Source organism: Phytophthora sojae (genome assembly GCF_000149755.1).
Source record: "Phytophthora sojae unplaced genomic scaffold PHYSOscaffold_3, whole genome shotgun sequence".
NCBI lineage: Eukaryota > Oomycota > Peronosporomycetes > Peronosporales > Peronosporaceae > Phytophthora > Phytophthora sojae.
The window spans coordinates 2,083,585-2,098,412 of NW_009258117.1; the positions used below are offsets into that span (position 1 = coordinate 2,083,585).

The following is a 14,828-nucleotide window of genomic DNA, read 5'->3' on the forward strand; positions in this document are numbered from 1 at the left end:
GGCACGCGGAGCACATCAATCTCCTTCATGTCGACTCGCTCTCGAATGAAGTGATGGCACACGTCAATGTGCTTCGTGCGGCTGTGAAATGCCGGATTGCTCGCCAATTTCTTCGCACTTTCATTATCCACAAACACTTCCGTGGCTGCTTGCTGCTTCACCTTTAGTTCTCGCAGCATCTGACGCAGGTGGACCACTTCCTGCACGAGCAGGCTTAACGCCATGTACTCGGCCTCCGTGGTGTGCAAAGCCACAGTCCTCTCAGTCTGACTGCACCATGAGATCGTACTGCCACAAAACTTCGTCAGATATCCTGCCACCGATTTTCTATCGTCGGTTCGGTTTGCAAAGTCTGCATCAGCAAATGCTTGCAAGTGGCGATCCAGCTTCTGATCCGTCCACTCAGCACCTCCAAGGCGAATGCCCCAGTCCAGTGTCTCTTTCAGATACCGCAGATCCCGCTTTGCTGCCCGCCAGTGCAGTATACCTGGGTTCTCCAGATACTGACTGCATTCCCGAACCAGATACGCTAGATCAGGACGTGAACCCATCATTAAATACATCAAACTGCCAACCACAGATCGATACGGCTTTGAACTCGTCAATTTTCTCTCATCTGCATCCGCAGCACACATGCTCTTCGTCAACTTCAAGTCTGCTGTACACGGCGTCTTGCACCCATTGCATTTGTCCATTCCAAACCGTTCCAGCACTGACGATGCGTACTTGCGTTGATTATGAAGATCGTTCGTTCACTTCGATTGCGTGTGACTTCCCAGCCCAAGATGTAATGCAGCTCACCGAGATCCTTCATTTCGAAGCGCTCGCAAAACATCTGCTTCATCTGATTGATGAGCTCCATGTTGGGGGCAACCAGGATGAGGTCGTCCACGTAAAGCGGGATGAACACTAGCTGTCCATCGGTGACCTTCACCGCAACACAGGCCTCCGACTTCAACAATGTAAAGCCCTGCTCCTCCAGAAAAGATTTCAACAACTGGAACCACACACGTGGCGCCTGCTTTAAGCCATAAAGGCTTTTCTGCAAGCGACACACCCAGTCCTCCTTTCCTGGCACTTGGAAGCCCTCTGGTTGCTCCATATACACCTCCACATCACTCTTGCCGTTAAGAAAAGCAGTCGTCACGTCCATTTGATGGACCTCATAGTCCCACACAGCTGCAAGAGTCAACAGGACTCGCAAAGTCTCCAAACGCACCACCGGAGAGTAGACCTCCAGATAGTCAACGCCGTACACTTGCATGAAGCCCTTTATGACCAGCCTCGCCTTGAACCTGTCAACCTCCCCATTGGCAAGGTACTTTACGCGGAACACCCAACGATTCCGCAGCACCTTCATGTTCGTTTGGCGAGGTACCAGCTCCCATGTGCAGTTCTTCATTAATGCATCATACTCTGCTTGTGCTGCACTTCTCCATTGCGGGAACCATTCGCTGTCCATGGCTTCACCGTGGTCTCAGGCTCACTGATCACGCTCATGGTCAGACAACAATAGTCTTGCCACCACACCTGAGCTTGCTCCTTCGCCATTGCACGCTGCATCTCTTCACGGGCTTTCTCCCATGATGGCGACGAGCTCACAGAATCAGGGTTCGTACTGGAGTATCCAATGTAGATATAATCACCAAACCACGAAGGCGGCTTGCTCGCACGACCGCTCCGTGTTACCGGGTAGTCCTCTGTGCGTGCACCTTCTGGAGCCACATACTCTCGCAATGCTCTGCTGGAAGAGGTTGGCAAACTCTCACTGCTAGAAGCATCGCTAGGTTGCGGCATTTCCGAGTTCGCAGTCTTCATCTCACGAGCCTCCGAAGATGAAGTCGGCTCCGTGGTCGATGATTCTCCACACAACACCCCTTGACCAGTTTTAGACGTTGCTGTCGGCGCCCTCTGCTACGTTTCTTCTTTTTGCGTTTGGCCTTACCACTGGTTTCACATTCAGGTTCACATCCACCTCGCAGGCGGTCTTCATGTGATCCTTGTTCGTGCAGCTCAGCGCCACGCACTGCTGCAGAACTCGGTGCAATCTCAGATCGCATCCTCTTTGAAGGGTGTTCACAATTTTGAGAGACGTCATCTCGGCCTCGCTTACGACTCTCTGTAACCGAGACAACTCCACCAGCAACAGCCCCACCAGCCCCACCAGTCCTGGCACTTCCATCGTCAATGTCTGCCCCACCTGGCAGGTCCTGGTGTTCATCGCTGGCACAAGCAGATTCACGATCTGCATGCATCTCATCCAGCATTGCTGGTATGCTCTCCATGGCTGCACTATCCATGTTGAAATACTGCTGCGTCGACACTCCAGTGTTTAGTGCTGGTGTCACTCCTTCAGCAATTCGACCAGGCTTGTCCTCGTAGAACACAGCGGTATGACTGTAAAACGCCTTTCGCGTCTTGCTGTCAAGTAGGCGATAGCCACGCTTTTCACGGCTGTACCCAACGACGATAGCCTCGCGAGCCTTAGCTTGCATCTTTCGCCTCTCCACTTTGTCCACATATGCCAGTACTGCCCACCCAAAAGTGCGCAGCCGCGAGTATTGCGGCAGCTCGCGATGCCACACAGCATAAGGCACCTCCATATCTCTGGTCGAATTAGGCATGATGTTCACACAATACGCCGCAGTCGCTGCAGCCTCTGCCCACATCTCCTCTGGCAATCCGAAATGGTTCAACAGACATCTCATTCTCTCCGATACTGTCCTCACCATTCTCTCGGCTACTCCATTCTGCTCGGGCGTGTGCTTGACACTAGACGAGCACTCCATACCGTACTTCTTTATACATATCGTCGCCAGCTTAGTCAGCTCCTTAGCATTATCATTGCGGATTTCCTTCATGCGCACGTTCAACTGAGTCTTCACTTGCTGGTAGTAGATATCTAGCTTCTCATACACCTCCGTGCGCTCCGCCAATAGATAAAGCGTAAGGTATCTGCTGGCTTCGTCGACAAACACCACGAAATAACGCTTGCCGGAGTAGGAATCGACGGCGTACGGACCCCACACATCGACATGGGCACGCTCTCCAATTAGCCCCTCACGGGTTGGAGTATTTTTCTTGTTGCGAAAGCTCTTCCGCGTAAGCTTGCCCTTGACACAGGAATCGCATCTGAAGCCATCGGGAGGGAACACGGAGATCAAGTCCCCTGATGGGCCATCGTGTGTGCCGAAAGAGTGCGTTAAAAGCATTTCGTCCGGGATCCCCAAGACGGTCATCCCACAGCTCGACGTTTGCCACTCCGCCAGATGAAACCATTAGCACAGAGTCAGACGGACTCTCAAGACAGAGACGAAAAAGATTTGTTTCATCCCTGTGAGCCGTTGTGCTGCACGACTGCAGCAACACGTCTGCATAGTCGTCTTCATCAAAGTGACAACACACTCGCTCAGCTGAAGCCAATGAGCGCGAAGCTTGCCTTCCTCCTGAGAACAAGCTGCACTGTAGCTCAGGAACATAACGCACTCCACGCAGCAGCAAAGTAATTCTCCCAGTTGAGGTGTCCAACTCCTTCTTTACAGTCCCAACTCCAACAACCTCCAACCAATTCTTGCCGCCAGTACGCACCATCGAACTCAGCGGTGTAAATGACACAAAGTCATCTTGCACGTTCGTCATATGGCTGGTGGCTCCGGAGTCCAGATACCAACGACCACGAGCAATATCTGCAACTCCTATCTCCAATTTCACCAAACTCATAGCAACGTAGGCGTTATTATCACTTTCATTACCCTCACGGGCCTTACTGCTGGCCTTCGCGCTATTTCCGCCACCACCGAGCTTACTGCGCTTCTGTGCTGGGCCTCCACCTTGGTTCTCGGTTGGTGGGCGCTTACCGAGGTACGGGCAATCACGCACTTGGTGGTCCTACTCATGACAGTGAAAGCAGCCAGCACCCCGCTTCGTCTCGGCGCTGCCTCGACCGGCGCCGCGGCCTCCACCTTGATTGGCCCCACCACGGCCACCAAAACCGCGTTCGACCACGTCCACGACCGCTTCGTCCACGACCACGGCCACCACCGGCGTAGAAGGCTTGATCTTCAGCGCTCGCCTTGCCTCCTTCTGCCTTCCTGTTCTGCATATGGTCGTACGCCATCTCCAGCGCTTGCTCGAGCTGTTCGTAGTTCGGCGGGTCGTCCGGGTTTTGCGACGTGTGACTCGCAAGGAAAGTTTGAATCACATTGTCGTAGTCTCGCGGTAAGGAGCCAATCAGAATAGCCGGTTTCGCATATTCATCCACTGGTCTGCCGACCACCGAAATTGTCTCCATGACACGACGCATCTCACTCAAGTGGTCCGGTAGGTTGCCCTTGGACTCCAGACGCAGGCGACTCAGCTTCGTTCTCTCCTCAGCATACTTCAGGTAAGTCTTCCCCATGAAGCGCTTTTTTAAACGCCCCATCACACGGAACGGGGTCGACTAATACTTGACGGTCTTCATCATCTGATTAGTCATCGCCTCGTAGAGAATCTCCTTGTCCGCGACGTCTTGCTCACCCAGTCGTCGTGATCCGCTTCCTTGCTCTCCTCGGGCTCCGCGACGTCCTTCTCGCAGAACTGCCACAGCTTCTTGCGTTGCAGCTTGAGCTTGACTCGCTCCAGCCACACCTCAAAGTCGCTGCCGTCAAACGGCGGGATCGTCTTTCGCTCGTCCTTCGACTCCTTCACCACCTTCTTCTCCTCGGCCATTGTTGTCTGTTAGCACGCGATATTCACAGCGAGAGCCTTGGGCTTATAACCTGATGCGACCTGCAGTCGCGCGCAGCGTGAAATCGGTGCTTGCAAGAAGCTTGGCGAGCAAGCAGCAAAATGCCACTTGCGGAGGAATCGTTGTTTTGGCGAGTGAGCTCACAGCTCAAGTTACCGTCTCCTTTCTCACAGCTAGATCTTTCCTCACTGTAGCACGTTTATCTGTAAGTTGCAGTAGACAACCTCCGTAGGACAATTCTACTGCGTGGGAAAACCTCCAGCACTTTTGTACCTTCTCGGGGTAAACGACCCACACGTGCTCTCGTGCATCTTCCGTCTGCCCTCAGCACCAGCTGATGGTGATCAGTACACTGGACTCCGCAACAGTTTTCACATAAACGACTTCTTTGGATTCATCAACAACGCCGGCAATTGGCTGCGAATTTTCAGCCTGCATGCTTCCCTTCGTAATGCAACGCACGAAATAGCGTTGTGGCACTGGGAGCTTTGTCGGTGATTGATGGGGTATAACTTGTTAGTCCCAAATTTGAACATCCATTGATATTCCGTACCCCGTGGTCCGGAACTGCTGGCGTAGTCCGCGAAAAGAAAAAGAAAAAAAATAGTTCATCGCGGAATTTATCTCCGCAAATACAATTTCTTCGGATCTCTTCGCCTGCTTTAGTGTAAACCGCGAACAGAAAAAAAAATGAGAAAAAAAATCCAGTGGCGAGGAAACAAGCATTGTGCTCCGTCAGCATGAATGCGAGTTTTATTCACAGTCCTCGTTGAAGCCATCTACTGGGATGTACGGGTAGCTGCTACCCAAATCTCCTGCATGCCTCCATCCATCTAGCACGCCTGAGCAAGAGGTTTGAAGTTGCCACTCGCCTTCTGGTCGTTGCAAGAGCCGTTGAACTCGCCTTGGCGGGAATCGGGGACGTTGCAGCACTTCTGGTTGCCGAGCCTGTTCGGAACGATCGAGCCGCCCGACGTGTCGCAGGCGCTCTGGGTGTACTTAAGCCAGAGCTCTCGTATCTGTCGTCAGCAGCTCCCGCACTGCCGAAGAGCACCGTGACTGATGGCAAGAGGTAAGTAAAGACGACTTGTGCATCCAAGTGTCGAGCAGCGGCTACAGATGAAATCCGCCATACCTTTGAAATCCACCCATGTCGTTCATGCGCATATCAGCGGATCCGTATATTTATGTAAAACGCGCATATTTCACGTAATATATGCACTTTATCGTGTACATTTTACACTTTTATGCATACTCAAGACCCTGATCGGCCAATGGAAATACACTCGAAATCCTTAAAGATTAGCGTTATACTGGAGGATAGTGTTCAGATAGCGGGCGGATTTCATCATCGTTGTCTGTCCTTGGCCCAGACGTTGTAGTTTCTGCGCTGGTTTCGAGGAATACGTAGTCTCCATAAACGAATGGAATGCAGTAATTCACCACATACATATAAGGATGAGCAGCATGTGAGGTCTTTTTTTAATTTTAGATGTGTTGTTGTCACTTAGTTACCTAACGACCTCTAATCACACCTCCTACCTACGCCCGTTTCCGTCGCTGGCAGGTCTTCAGTCCGTTTATGCGGTGGACCAACCCGGAAAAGTTTTATCTGCGATCTTCTGCACAATCATCCAGCCATTTGCGTAGATCACTAGCAGCGTATCGCATCACTACCGTGTGGAAGTGACCATTAGTAGTTTCTGGAGAAAATATCACTTGTCTGCTGCGAGCGGTGTCCATAGCCAAGTTGGCTAGCGAGTCCGCTGTCTTGTTAAATGCCCTGAGTTGATGTGTCCACTTGACTACCTTGCACTTGTCTGCCAGCACTCTGCATCGCATATAAAGTTGACGCAAATGTTGCGCTCGTGGTTCGGCGCGAGTCCGCTGCTGCCGAATGATGAGCTGACTATCCCCGACAACAAATAGCGGGCCAATGTTCGCCCTGTGGGCGTATACCAGGCCGGTGAGCAGCCCGTTGTATTCTGCTTGGTTGTTCGTCGTAGTTAGGCTGCCATACGCCATACTTGCAGCCCAAATGGGGGCCCGATGTCGACTGTGGGTTTACCCGCAGTATGACCGAACCGCTGCTGCCAGGCCCAGGATTCCCTCGTGAACCCCCATCAAAAAATAGGACATCCCGAGTTGCCGTTGGGTTCAAAGTCGTTCGGTACAGCGCGCAGATTGCGCTCAGCTCCCCTACCACAATACGTATCGCCACCAGGGCATCGTGTGATCTTCCAGCAGCGCGATACATAGCTTGAACCGTTCCGTAAGTATCCCGTAGCCGCGCCCTCAGCAGTGCACAGAACATCTACTCCGCAACTACTGCTCCTTCTTTGAAGTGGGATGTCCTCCATTTCCAAATAGTGCGTAAAACCGTCAGCACGCCCAGCTTCCAGCAATCTATGCAGCTAGTGTGTAATTGAAGAATAATAGAGTCTCGTTTGGAGGTAGGCATCCAGAACAGTTCCTCGTCGGTTCGTGCTAGAAGAGCTGGTGGAGTGCCACCGAATTGAAATGTGAAGCAGGATTCAGGTTTGCCAACGTCCACGTCGTACCCCAATTGGAGCCACGGTCGAGCAAAAGTTGTCCACAGAAGCTTCGCCCTAGGACAGTCCCAGAAAGTATGCCCGAGCGTAATGTCCTTCGCTCCGATACATGAATTATGGGGGCATCCCCAATGCCCTTGGGTTCGGTCAAACCGACTGAGCCCGTGCGTTTTGATCCGATAAATTAGGCGCTCACCCCATGCGTCCAGGCCTATCCAACGACGAATATGTTTCCACGTCACCGATTCGAGTCCCTTGTACAGGGCTCCGTGAACAGTCTGCCACCGTTCAGTCCTCTCTTGTAAACATTTCTTGCCCGACATGTCCCGGTGTTGGCGAATACGCAGTTTAAACGACCTCCGAGTATATGTTAATCGTCTTTTACCTGCCGGCAGGCAAGCCAAACGGTCCAAATGGGTGTGTGGGTGTAAGTCCGTAATGAGTGCTGTCGACCCAATCGAGACCTGGACAGCTCGTAATAACGCCTGCCGCGATAGAACTGGAACGTAGCGCTGCTCCGTTTCGCCGACGATTGTCAGCTTGGCCATCATCGGCTCAGTAGGCTCGATACGGAGTTCGTATGGATGGTCCGTGCACATAGTCACTAGTCGCACCTCCACCTTATGAGTCGATACAAAAGCAATTCCAGGGAAATTCAACAGGAGCAACCAGATAATCTGGTTGAGCAGGCGTCAAAACGTGAGAGACGGCTTACTCACTGGGCACCCAGCTTTCATCGCTTGAAATGCTAGATGAGAATCATCAATATGTATCCACCGAAGTACATCTTGTACCCGTGAGTGGTTCCCCGTCAGACTAGAAGAGCATATGTCAGGTTGTACGCGGTCGCGATTAGCCGTGAAGAAAGCAGATGTCGAATTTCCATGCTGGGTAACCATTCCGCACAGAAATCACCATACTCCTCTCGCTGCCATTTACGAAAGTTGACATAGTTCTCGCCTCTAAGCGTTCGGACATCCACAAGGCATGTGCCAGTCGTCCAATCATCTTCACTAGGAATGATATCCACTAGGGTTCGTTGAAGTGTTGCTGTTAGAGCCTTGTCGGGTGCTCGAGGTGAAGGGAGTCCTACCATAGTCAGCAACCGATAGCCTGCATGCCATAATGTAGGCGGAAATGAACCGCGGGTCGGATTTGAATCTCCCACCCCCACCGTAATGTAGCCGCTGGGATCAAGATGCTGACCAGTCTTTCCGATGACGAAGCCAACAAGCAACATAGTCGCACCTTGATAACGCCAAACGAGCGAGTTCAGTTCCAGCCATCGCCAGTAGTTCCAGTCTGACATCAGGTAGCGCCAATCCGCCATCTTCCCTGGGAAGTGCTGCAATCTTAGGTGAAATCCACGCCCTCTTGAATAGTGCCTTATCCGTAAACTGACCGTGCCATACGAAATTATGTACGTAGCGTTGGAGCGTTTTGACCCAGGCTGAACTGGGCCAAATATGACGGGCAACGAAAGTAAACTTGGGGATAATAACCGCAGCGGCTATTGTAACCCGTTGATCTTCAGTCATCGTTTTTAGTGAGGCCAATCGCATGGTGGTGGTGAGCTGGGCTGTTGTTTTGTTCCAAGCGTGCTCCGTCGCAGTCTGACTGCCGACTTGCGCGCCCAAGTAACGGCCGAACATGTCCTTCCCCTGAAATTGCAATCGTCCTGGTAACTGCATCGATTTTCTGGGGCCGTCTGAGTGTAAGGCAATGACCACCGTTTTGTGCTCGTTAACATGAAGCCCACTTGCCCTGCTAAATTCTGCAGTCAAATTCAAAAGTGCAGGTACTTCCTTGGTCGATGCTAAATATGTAGCCGTGTCGTCCGCATATCCACCAACTTGCAATTCCATTTGCCAGTCCGCCGACCTCAACACAACTCCACGAAGCAGTGGTGAGCGTTCAAGAGCACGATAGTACGGGTCCAGCGCTAAAATAAAAAGGAGAGGTGCCAGGGGACATCCCTGCCGAATGCCTGTAGATACCGTAACCCACCTTGATCGTTCACCGTTCACTAAGAAACGGACTCGGGTGTGCTGGTGTAACGAGGCTACCGCGTCCACAAATTGCCGAGGATATCCATGAGCAGCAAGAGCACGGAGAAGGTATTCACGCCCCAACGAGTCGTACACCTTTTGGAAGTCCAGCAGAAGGACGAGGGCTTCTCTTTGCGTGTTATCCGTGTTTGCCATCACTTGAGCCGCTGCGAATAGGTCAATTGTATCGTGTAATTGTCGACCGGAGACAAACCCATTTTGATTCCCATGAATCCTATCAGGAAGTGTTTTACAAACTCGAGTTGCTAGGATGCGCGTGAAAATCTTGTAGTCGGAGTTGAGAAGCGCGAGCGGTCTGTAGTTAAGCGGGTTCGACTGATCTCCGCTCATCTTAAGACAAGAGATGTCCGCCTCCGAAAATGAAGGAGGGAAGACACCGGCCGTGTACCACAAGTTGAACAAAATAGTGAGTACGGGAACTAACTTGGCGCGGAAATCGACGTACCAATCATTGCCAAGTGTGTCAGGACCGCATGCCTATCCAGCGGCGCATTCGTCAATTGTAGCAGCTACTTCAGCTTCAGAAATATCCGTCGCAACGGTGCGTTGAAGTTCGTCAGTAAAGCTGTTGTCAGCCGTCCACCGCAGCGCATCGTCGATAGCGGAAGGATCAGCAGGTGTCTGGTTGAAAATGGGGGACCAGGCATCTGCGAAAATATTCGCTTTGTCATGAATGTCACGAGCTGGCGCACTAGTATCCGGGACCAAAGTTGGGACAGAATTATCCGTGAGCTTTGTAGATGTAGAACGAAAAAGCGTGTGCGTAGTCTTGCCGTCGTGCCAAGCGTGGTCGCGCATACGCCGCTTCATCCTCTGCTTACCGCGCTCAGCCTGGAGCTCCGATATTGCCTGACGAATTTTTCCAGTCGAGAGGTGCTGGCAGCGTCCCGGAGGGACATCGCATCTAGTCGTGCGGTGATGTCGTCAATTGCATCCTCACGGGGAGTGTCAGCTGCAAGCGCAGCGCGTTGCTGGCGTAATAGTCGTGCCAGCTTCTGCCGAGAAGTGCGAGTGAGCCGCCGTCGTGCTTGACGGGCACACCGTCGCAGTCCAGTATAGGCCCTTTGTTTCATGGCTTCCCAAAGAATAACAGCTTCGTCAGCATTCGGTTGCTCATCTCGTAGTCGATCGTATAGTCCATCGAGAATCCCATGTATACAGGCATCAGCCGTACTTTTGGCATAGCTAGGGACCGGATACGTACGCTTGGGTCGCTTGACTCGGAGCGGGTTCCTGGGAGAGCGCAGATGGAGTTGTACACCATCATGATCAGCGTTAGCTGCTGGAGCAACGACTTCAACTGCGGCCACCCACGGACTAACAGACGCAGTGCCATACCAGCGATCCAGTCTACACGTTTCAGGTTCTCCGTCCACCTTGTACGTGTAAGTGTGGTATTTCTGCTGAAACATCCTCACTCGTGCGTAATCGTCACCCGCCGGTGTGAACAATGCTAAGCAGTCACAGGCGCTCCATGTTGCGAGAAGATGTCAAAGCGCGGGCGAGTCGTGCGAGTTAGAGCGAGAAGTGTACGTACGATCAAGTACCCCATCGAGTGTGCAGTCGAAATCTCCCCCGAGCAGGATTCTGCCATGCTCTGGTCGCTCCAACTCTAGTAAACTGCTGAAAAGCTGTTCCCTCGGGCCTTGATCTATAGGGGCATAAACATTTGCAACCACAATATCCAAACCGTCTAATGGACCCACAACCGCGACAAAGTGAGGAGACTAAGCATGTTGCCAATACGGTCGAACATTTTAGTAGGATCTGAAGGGGTTGATCAGTATGCCCACACCTCCTTTTCCATATTCCGCTGCACCCCAGTAAGAGTAAACAGGACAACCTTCACCGACACGAAACCCCCAACGCGCAGCGTGCTCACGCCGCGCTTCCTCGATCTCTGACGTGTGCACATGTGTCTCTTGCAGTACTGCGATATCTTGGTACCCGTGAGATGTTGTGCGCCCTAGAGAATTCAGCCAAGCAGTGTGCGCGGCTGGCGTCGCACCAAAACCTCTCACGTTTTGAGTGATGAGGCCAAAAGTTCTGTCAGACGCGAGCATACCGCGGTCATTGTTCAACCTTGCAGAGGCTAAAGCTTTCTCTTCTCTCTTGCGAGCTTTGGCTAGCTTTGGCTAGCTTGCGTTTCAGCCGCTGGAACTCCTTTCGACGGCTTTTGTTAGCGGCTTGGGGAGACTGAGGCAGGAACGTGTCTCGTAATGTCGTCTGCACTAATCGTGCGGCAGACGACTGTCGGGTCTGCGGCGGCGAGACATCCGCCGAAGACCCGTGCTGGGCCGGGTGGCCCACTAGTGCGCTTGGGAGCAGTCCATGCGTTGCAGCCCAACCGCATCGCACTCTGCCCAGGTTAGCCCCGATGGAGCGTGGAGTGCCATCCCCCAGTCAGCACTTGAAATAACGCTTTTGCATAGCGTGTCGAGGAAGGGGTACTCATGGTGCCAAACAAGACGAGCACAGTGAGGAGTCCTTCCCATCGGTGTCGCTCCCCACATCGTGAGAACGTATGGCAGCACATGGAGAAGCTTCCACTCGTCATCAGGTAATTCAACGTAGTTGTCTCTGCACAGCTCTGCTGGTAACCACTGCTTAAGACGCCGCCATTCTTCCGGTGCCTCCGCATGCCGGTGCATGCTGGTCACGTTGTCACTCGAGACACAGCGGGAATGCCAGTCAGAACAGAAAACCCGAACTGCAGGTGAAGTGTTCTCATCGTGAAGAATACGAGCAATTGCAGTTGTTTGTTCAAAGTAAACTTCGGCAGATCCCCAGGAGAGCAAATCTTGAATTGACCATGTTTTCACCTCTAATTCAGGATACGGCAAGAAAGCAAACAAATGCCTGAGCACGGTGCAGTTGTTCAGGAGCCAAGGACGGAGAAAATCCACCTTTGTCTGAGTTCGCTTCATCATCGGGATTCCCAACGACTCTCGGTAAAGCGACACCCATCTACTAAACGCCTCCTGATTCGCAGCCTGCATTAACTCGCACTGAGGGCGGTCTTCCTCTCGAATAGCATCTGTGCTGATCGCGCGTAGTAAGCGAATGTACACATCTTCAACTACTTTGCCCGAGGCGATCCGCGGGCTCCGAGACGGGAGCTGCGTGGCACCTTCTACCTTTGCGCTCGACGATTGAGAGCCGCTTGCGTAACCATCCACTCCGTAGGCTTCATGAATAATCATTTCTTCAGTTGTCATTGTTGCTTCCAGCTCGCGCTCATCTAGCTCAGCTGTCGACAGCGTGGGAAACCCGAGTCGGGCAAGCACAATATCCAGTCTATCTCGCATGTTCATGTTACGAAGAAGCATCGCGTTCACATTCGCATTCCTTGACAGCACACCTAGCTCTTCAAGTGCATTGTCGTCCTCATCACTATCATCATCGGCTAATGGGCCATATTGACCGAGCGCCTCCGCACGTTGAAAAGCCGCAAATCCGGTAGCTTGCTTCGTGCGTGATTTGGCCTTCGCACTTGGCTTTTGTTTTGTGCTGGATTTGGAGGTCTTAGCTCCGACCGCTGCCGAGATCTTAGCGTTCTTAGCCGCAGACTGCGTCGAGTGAGACGTCTGCTCCGTCTTCTTTACTGCGCGTTGATCCTTCTTCGACCTCTTTACAGCGAAGCCATCGTCGCGAGCAGTGAGCGATGAAGCTGCATCCAGTCGCACGTCAGCTGGTGTAGTCAACGCTGGACTGGAGGCACTGGGCGCGATAGAACTAGTGTCGTTCGCCGTTGTCACCACCTCCGTACGTTCCAATAAGGCCGAGCCATTTTGCGCCAACTCGTCTTGCTGTGCCGTGAAAAGAGCGAGGAGCTCCGTAACTGAGTTCACCCGGTACGCCGAGTCTCCTGCCGGTGTAACCTTAGTCACCTCACCCTTGTACACTCGCGAACACCGAGCTTGCGTCTTGGCGAGTAGACGACCAGGGACCTTGCACATTTTAGCACTGTGTCTTGCATTGAAGCATCGCGTGCACGGAAATCGTAAATTGGCTTGGAAGTGATGGAGAGTTATCATCGTTCCGTTTAAGTCAACCCGTGTGACCCCCATCAGAGCGTCAGGACACTTGGCTTGAGCAAAAATGACTTTGTGGAATCTGTTGTCATAGATATCCGTTTTCTGCGACCGTGGATATTCAACATCGAGGACTTTAGTTCCTGCAAACTGCGACATCGCTCGTGCCAGTGCGGCAAGACCCAGCGCTCCAGCTCCATGGACATATAGTGCATACTGCAACTCCAGCAGTGCCGGCGAAAAGCTACCCGTTCCTTCATCCTGGGGTCGGCGCACCGTGTCATGGAGTGAAATCACGGCACGCTGGAAGCGTAAGACTTTCTTCACCCAGCTTTGAGCTGCACGCTTGGAGTAGAACACAAAGCTGAGCGTGTGGCTGCCGTCGTAAATAAATCGCTTCACGTCGTTGAGGAGGCCGCGCAACACCGGAAGCCCAATGCCAGTCGCGGGGTCTACGTTAGCCTTGTGTAGCTCTTCTAAGATGGCTACATGCGGCGCGTTCCTGGGTAGGTTAACGTAGGGTGGGAGGTTGGTCGTCAGCGTATAATTCATGTGTGCCTCATGAAAGTCTTCCGGCAGAGCACGATGTTCGCTGACCAGAATCTCCTTGATGAAGTTTGGAGGATGAGGAAGTTCCAACATACCGCTTGTATAAGCAAGTAAAGTCCCTTCTTCTGCCTCTGACCACGCTCGAATACTTTCATCGCAGCATGCGTTAGCTGGAGCGAGCGCCAAGTCTCGCATTGCTTGGACCTCTGATGGCCACTCCCGATCAATGTATGCCGGCCAATCCGTCGTCAGCGTCGTGAGCAGCATCTTCATCTCGTCTGTCTTCCAGACGCCCTGCATCATCCTGGACGCCATGGCCGCCTCCTTGGATGGGACACCTGCTGGAGTTGGCTCTGCGCGTACTCATTGCAGCCAGGTCCCACCGCCAAGAGGCCTCGGGCCGCGATGACCGGCACTGGAACCGCGCTGGTGTTGGTCATGCATCGCACTCGCTGCGCTGCAGTCCACCCGTCCGCTGTCGTCGCATCGTGAGCCGTCGTCTTGGAGCGCGGTGTCTGCATTCGACACGTGGGAAGTGGCTGGTGCCCGCTCAGAGCCGATCCCTCCCAGGGGGAGCCGGCCAGGGCTAGCTGCCCTGTGTCCGGAGGCTCTTGCGCTGGCGAAGCCGCCGTGGTGTCGAGCAGCAGTCAATACAAACTATAAGTATAGTCCGCAGGCGAGTTTATACTCCGTCCGTCTTTTCCCTACCGGGTGATTTGGAGAGTGCATGTGAGGTCTTACTCTGGCGTACAGCTATAATATATAGGTACAGGTGATAGCTTACTAAAAAATCTCTAGAAACGACTAAGGGGGTGATAGTGAGACAGTGGTGGGCTTCTACGTAGTATTTGTCCTTGCAGAATGTCTCCTCGTCCAAATAGACGGCCCACATGAA

At 52.7% G+C, this 14,828-nt stretch overlaps 4 protein-coding genes across 4 annotated transcripts; all 4 read right to left on the bottom strand.

Annotated features, from left to right (window-relative positions):
• Nucleotides 1–3,888: 3,888 nt before the first annotated feature.
• On the bottom strand, nt 3,889–4,710 carry PHYSODRAFT_263687 (hypothetical protein; the record flags this gene model as incomplete). Its single annotated transcript, XM_009524278.1, has 2 exons — nt 3,889–4,096; nt 4,508–4,710. The coding sequence occupies 2 exons, from the start codon at nt 4,708–4,710 to the stop codon at nt 3,889–3,891; spliced, it is 411 nt and encodes a 136-aa protein (XP_009522573.1).
• An 852-nt stretch (nt 4,711–5,562) lies between these two features.
• PHYSODRAFT_492093 (hypothetical protein) lies at nt 5,563–5,727 on the bottom strand (the record flags this gene model as incomplete). Its single annotated transcript, XM_009524279.1, has 1 exon — nt 5,563–5,727. A coding segment is annotated over one exon (165 nt), but the record flags the coding sequence as incomplete, so codon positions are not given.
• A 718-nt stretch (nt 5,728–6,445) lies between these two features.
• PHYSODRAFT_380261 (hypothetical protein) lies at nt 6,446–6,706 on the bottom strand (the record flags this gene model as incomplete). Its single annotated transcript, XM_009524280.1, has 1 exon — nt 6,446–6,706. A coding segment is annotated over one exon (261 nt), but the record flags the coding sequence as incomplete, so codon positions are not given.
• A 5,457-nt stretch (nt 6,707–12,163) lies between these two features.
• PHYSODRAFT_543468 (hypothetical protein) lies at nt 12,164–14,128 on the bottom strand (the record flags this gene model as incomplete). The annotated part of the gene is made up of 2 exons (XM_009524281.1): nt 12,164–13,780; nt 13,874–14,128. Coding segments are annotated over 2 exons (1,872 nt in total), but the record flags the coding sequence as incomplete, so codon positions are not given.
• Between the last annotated feature and the right edge of the window lie 700 nt (nt 14,129–14,828).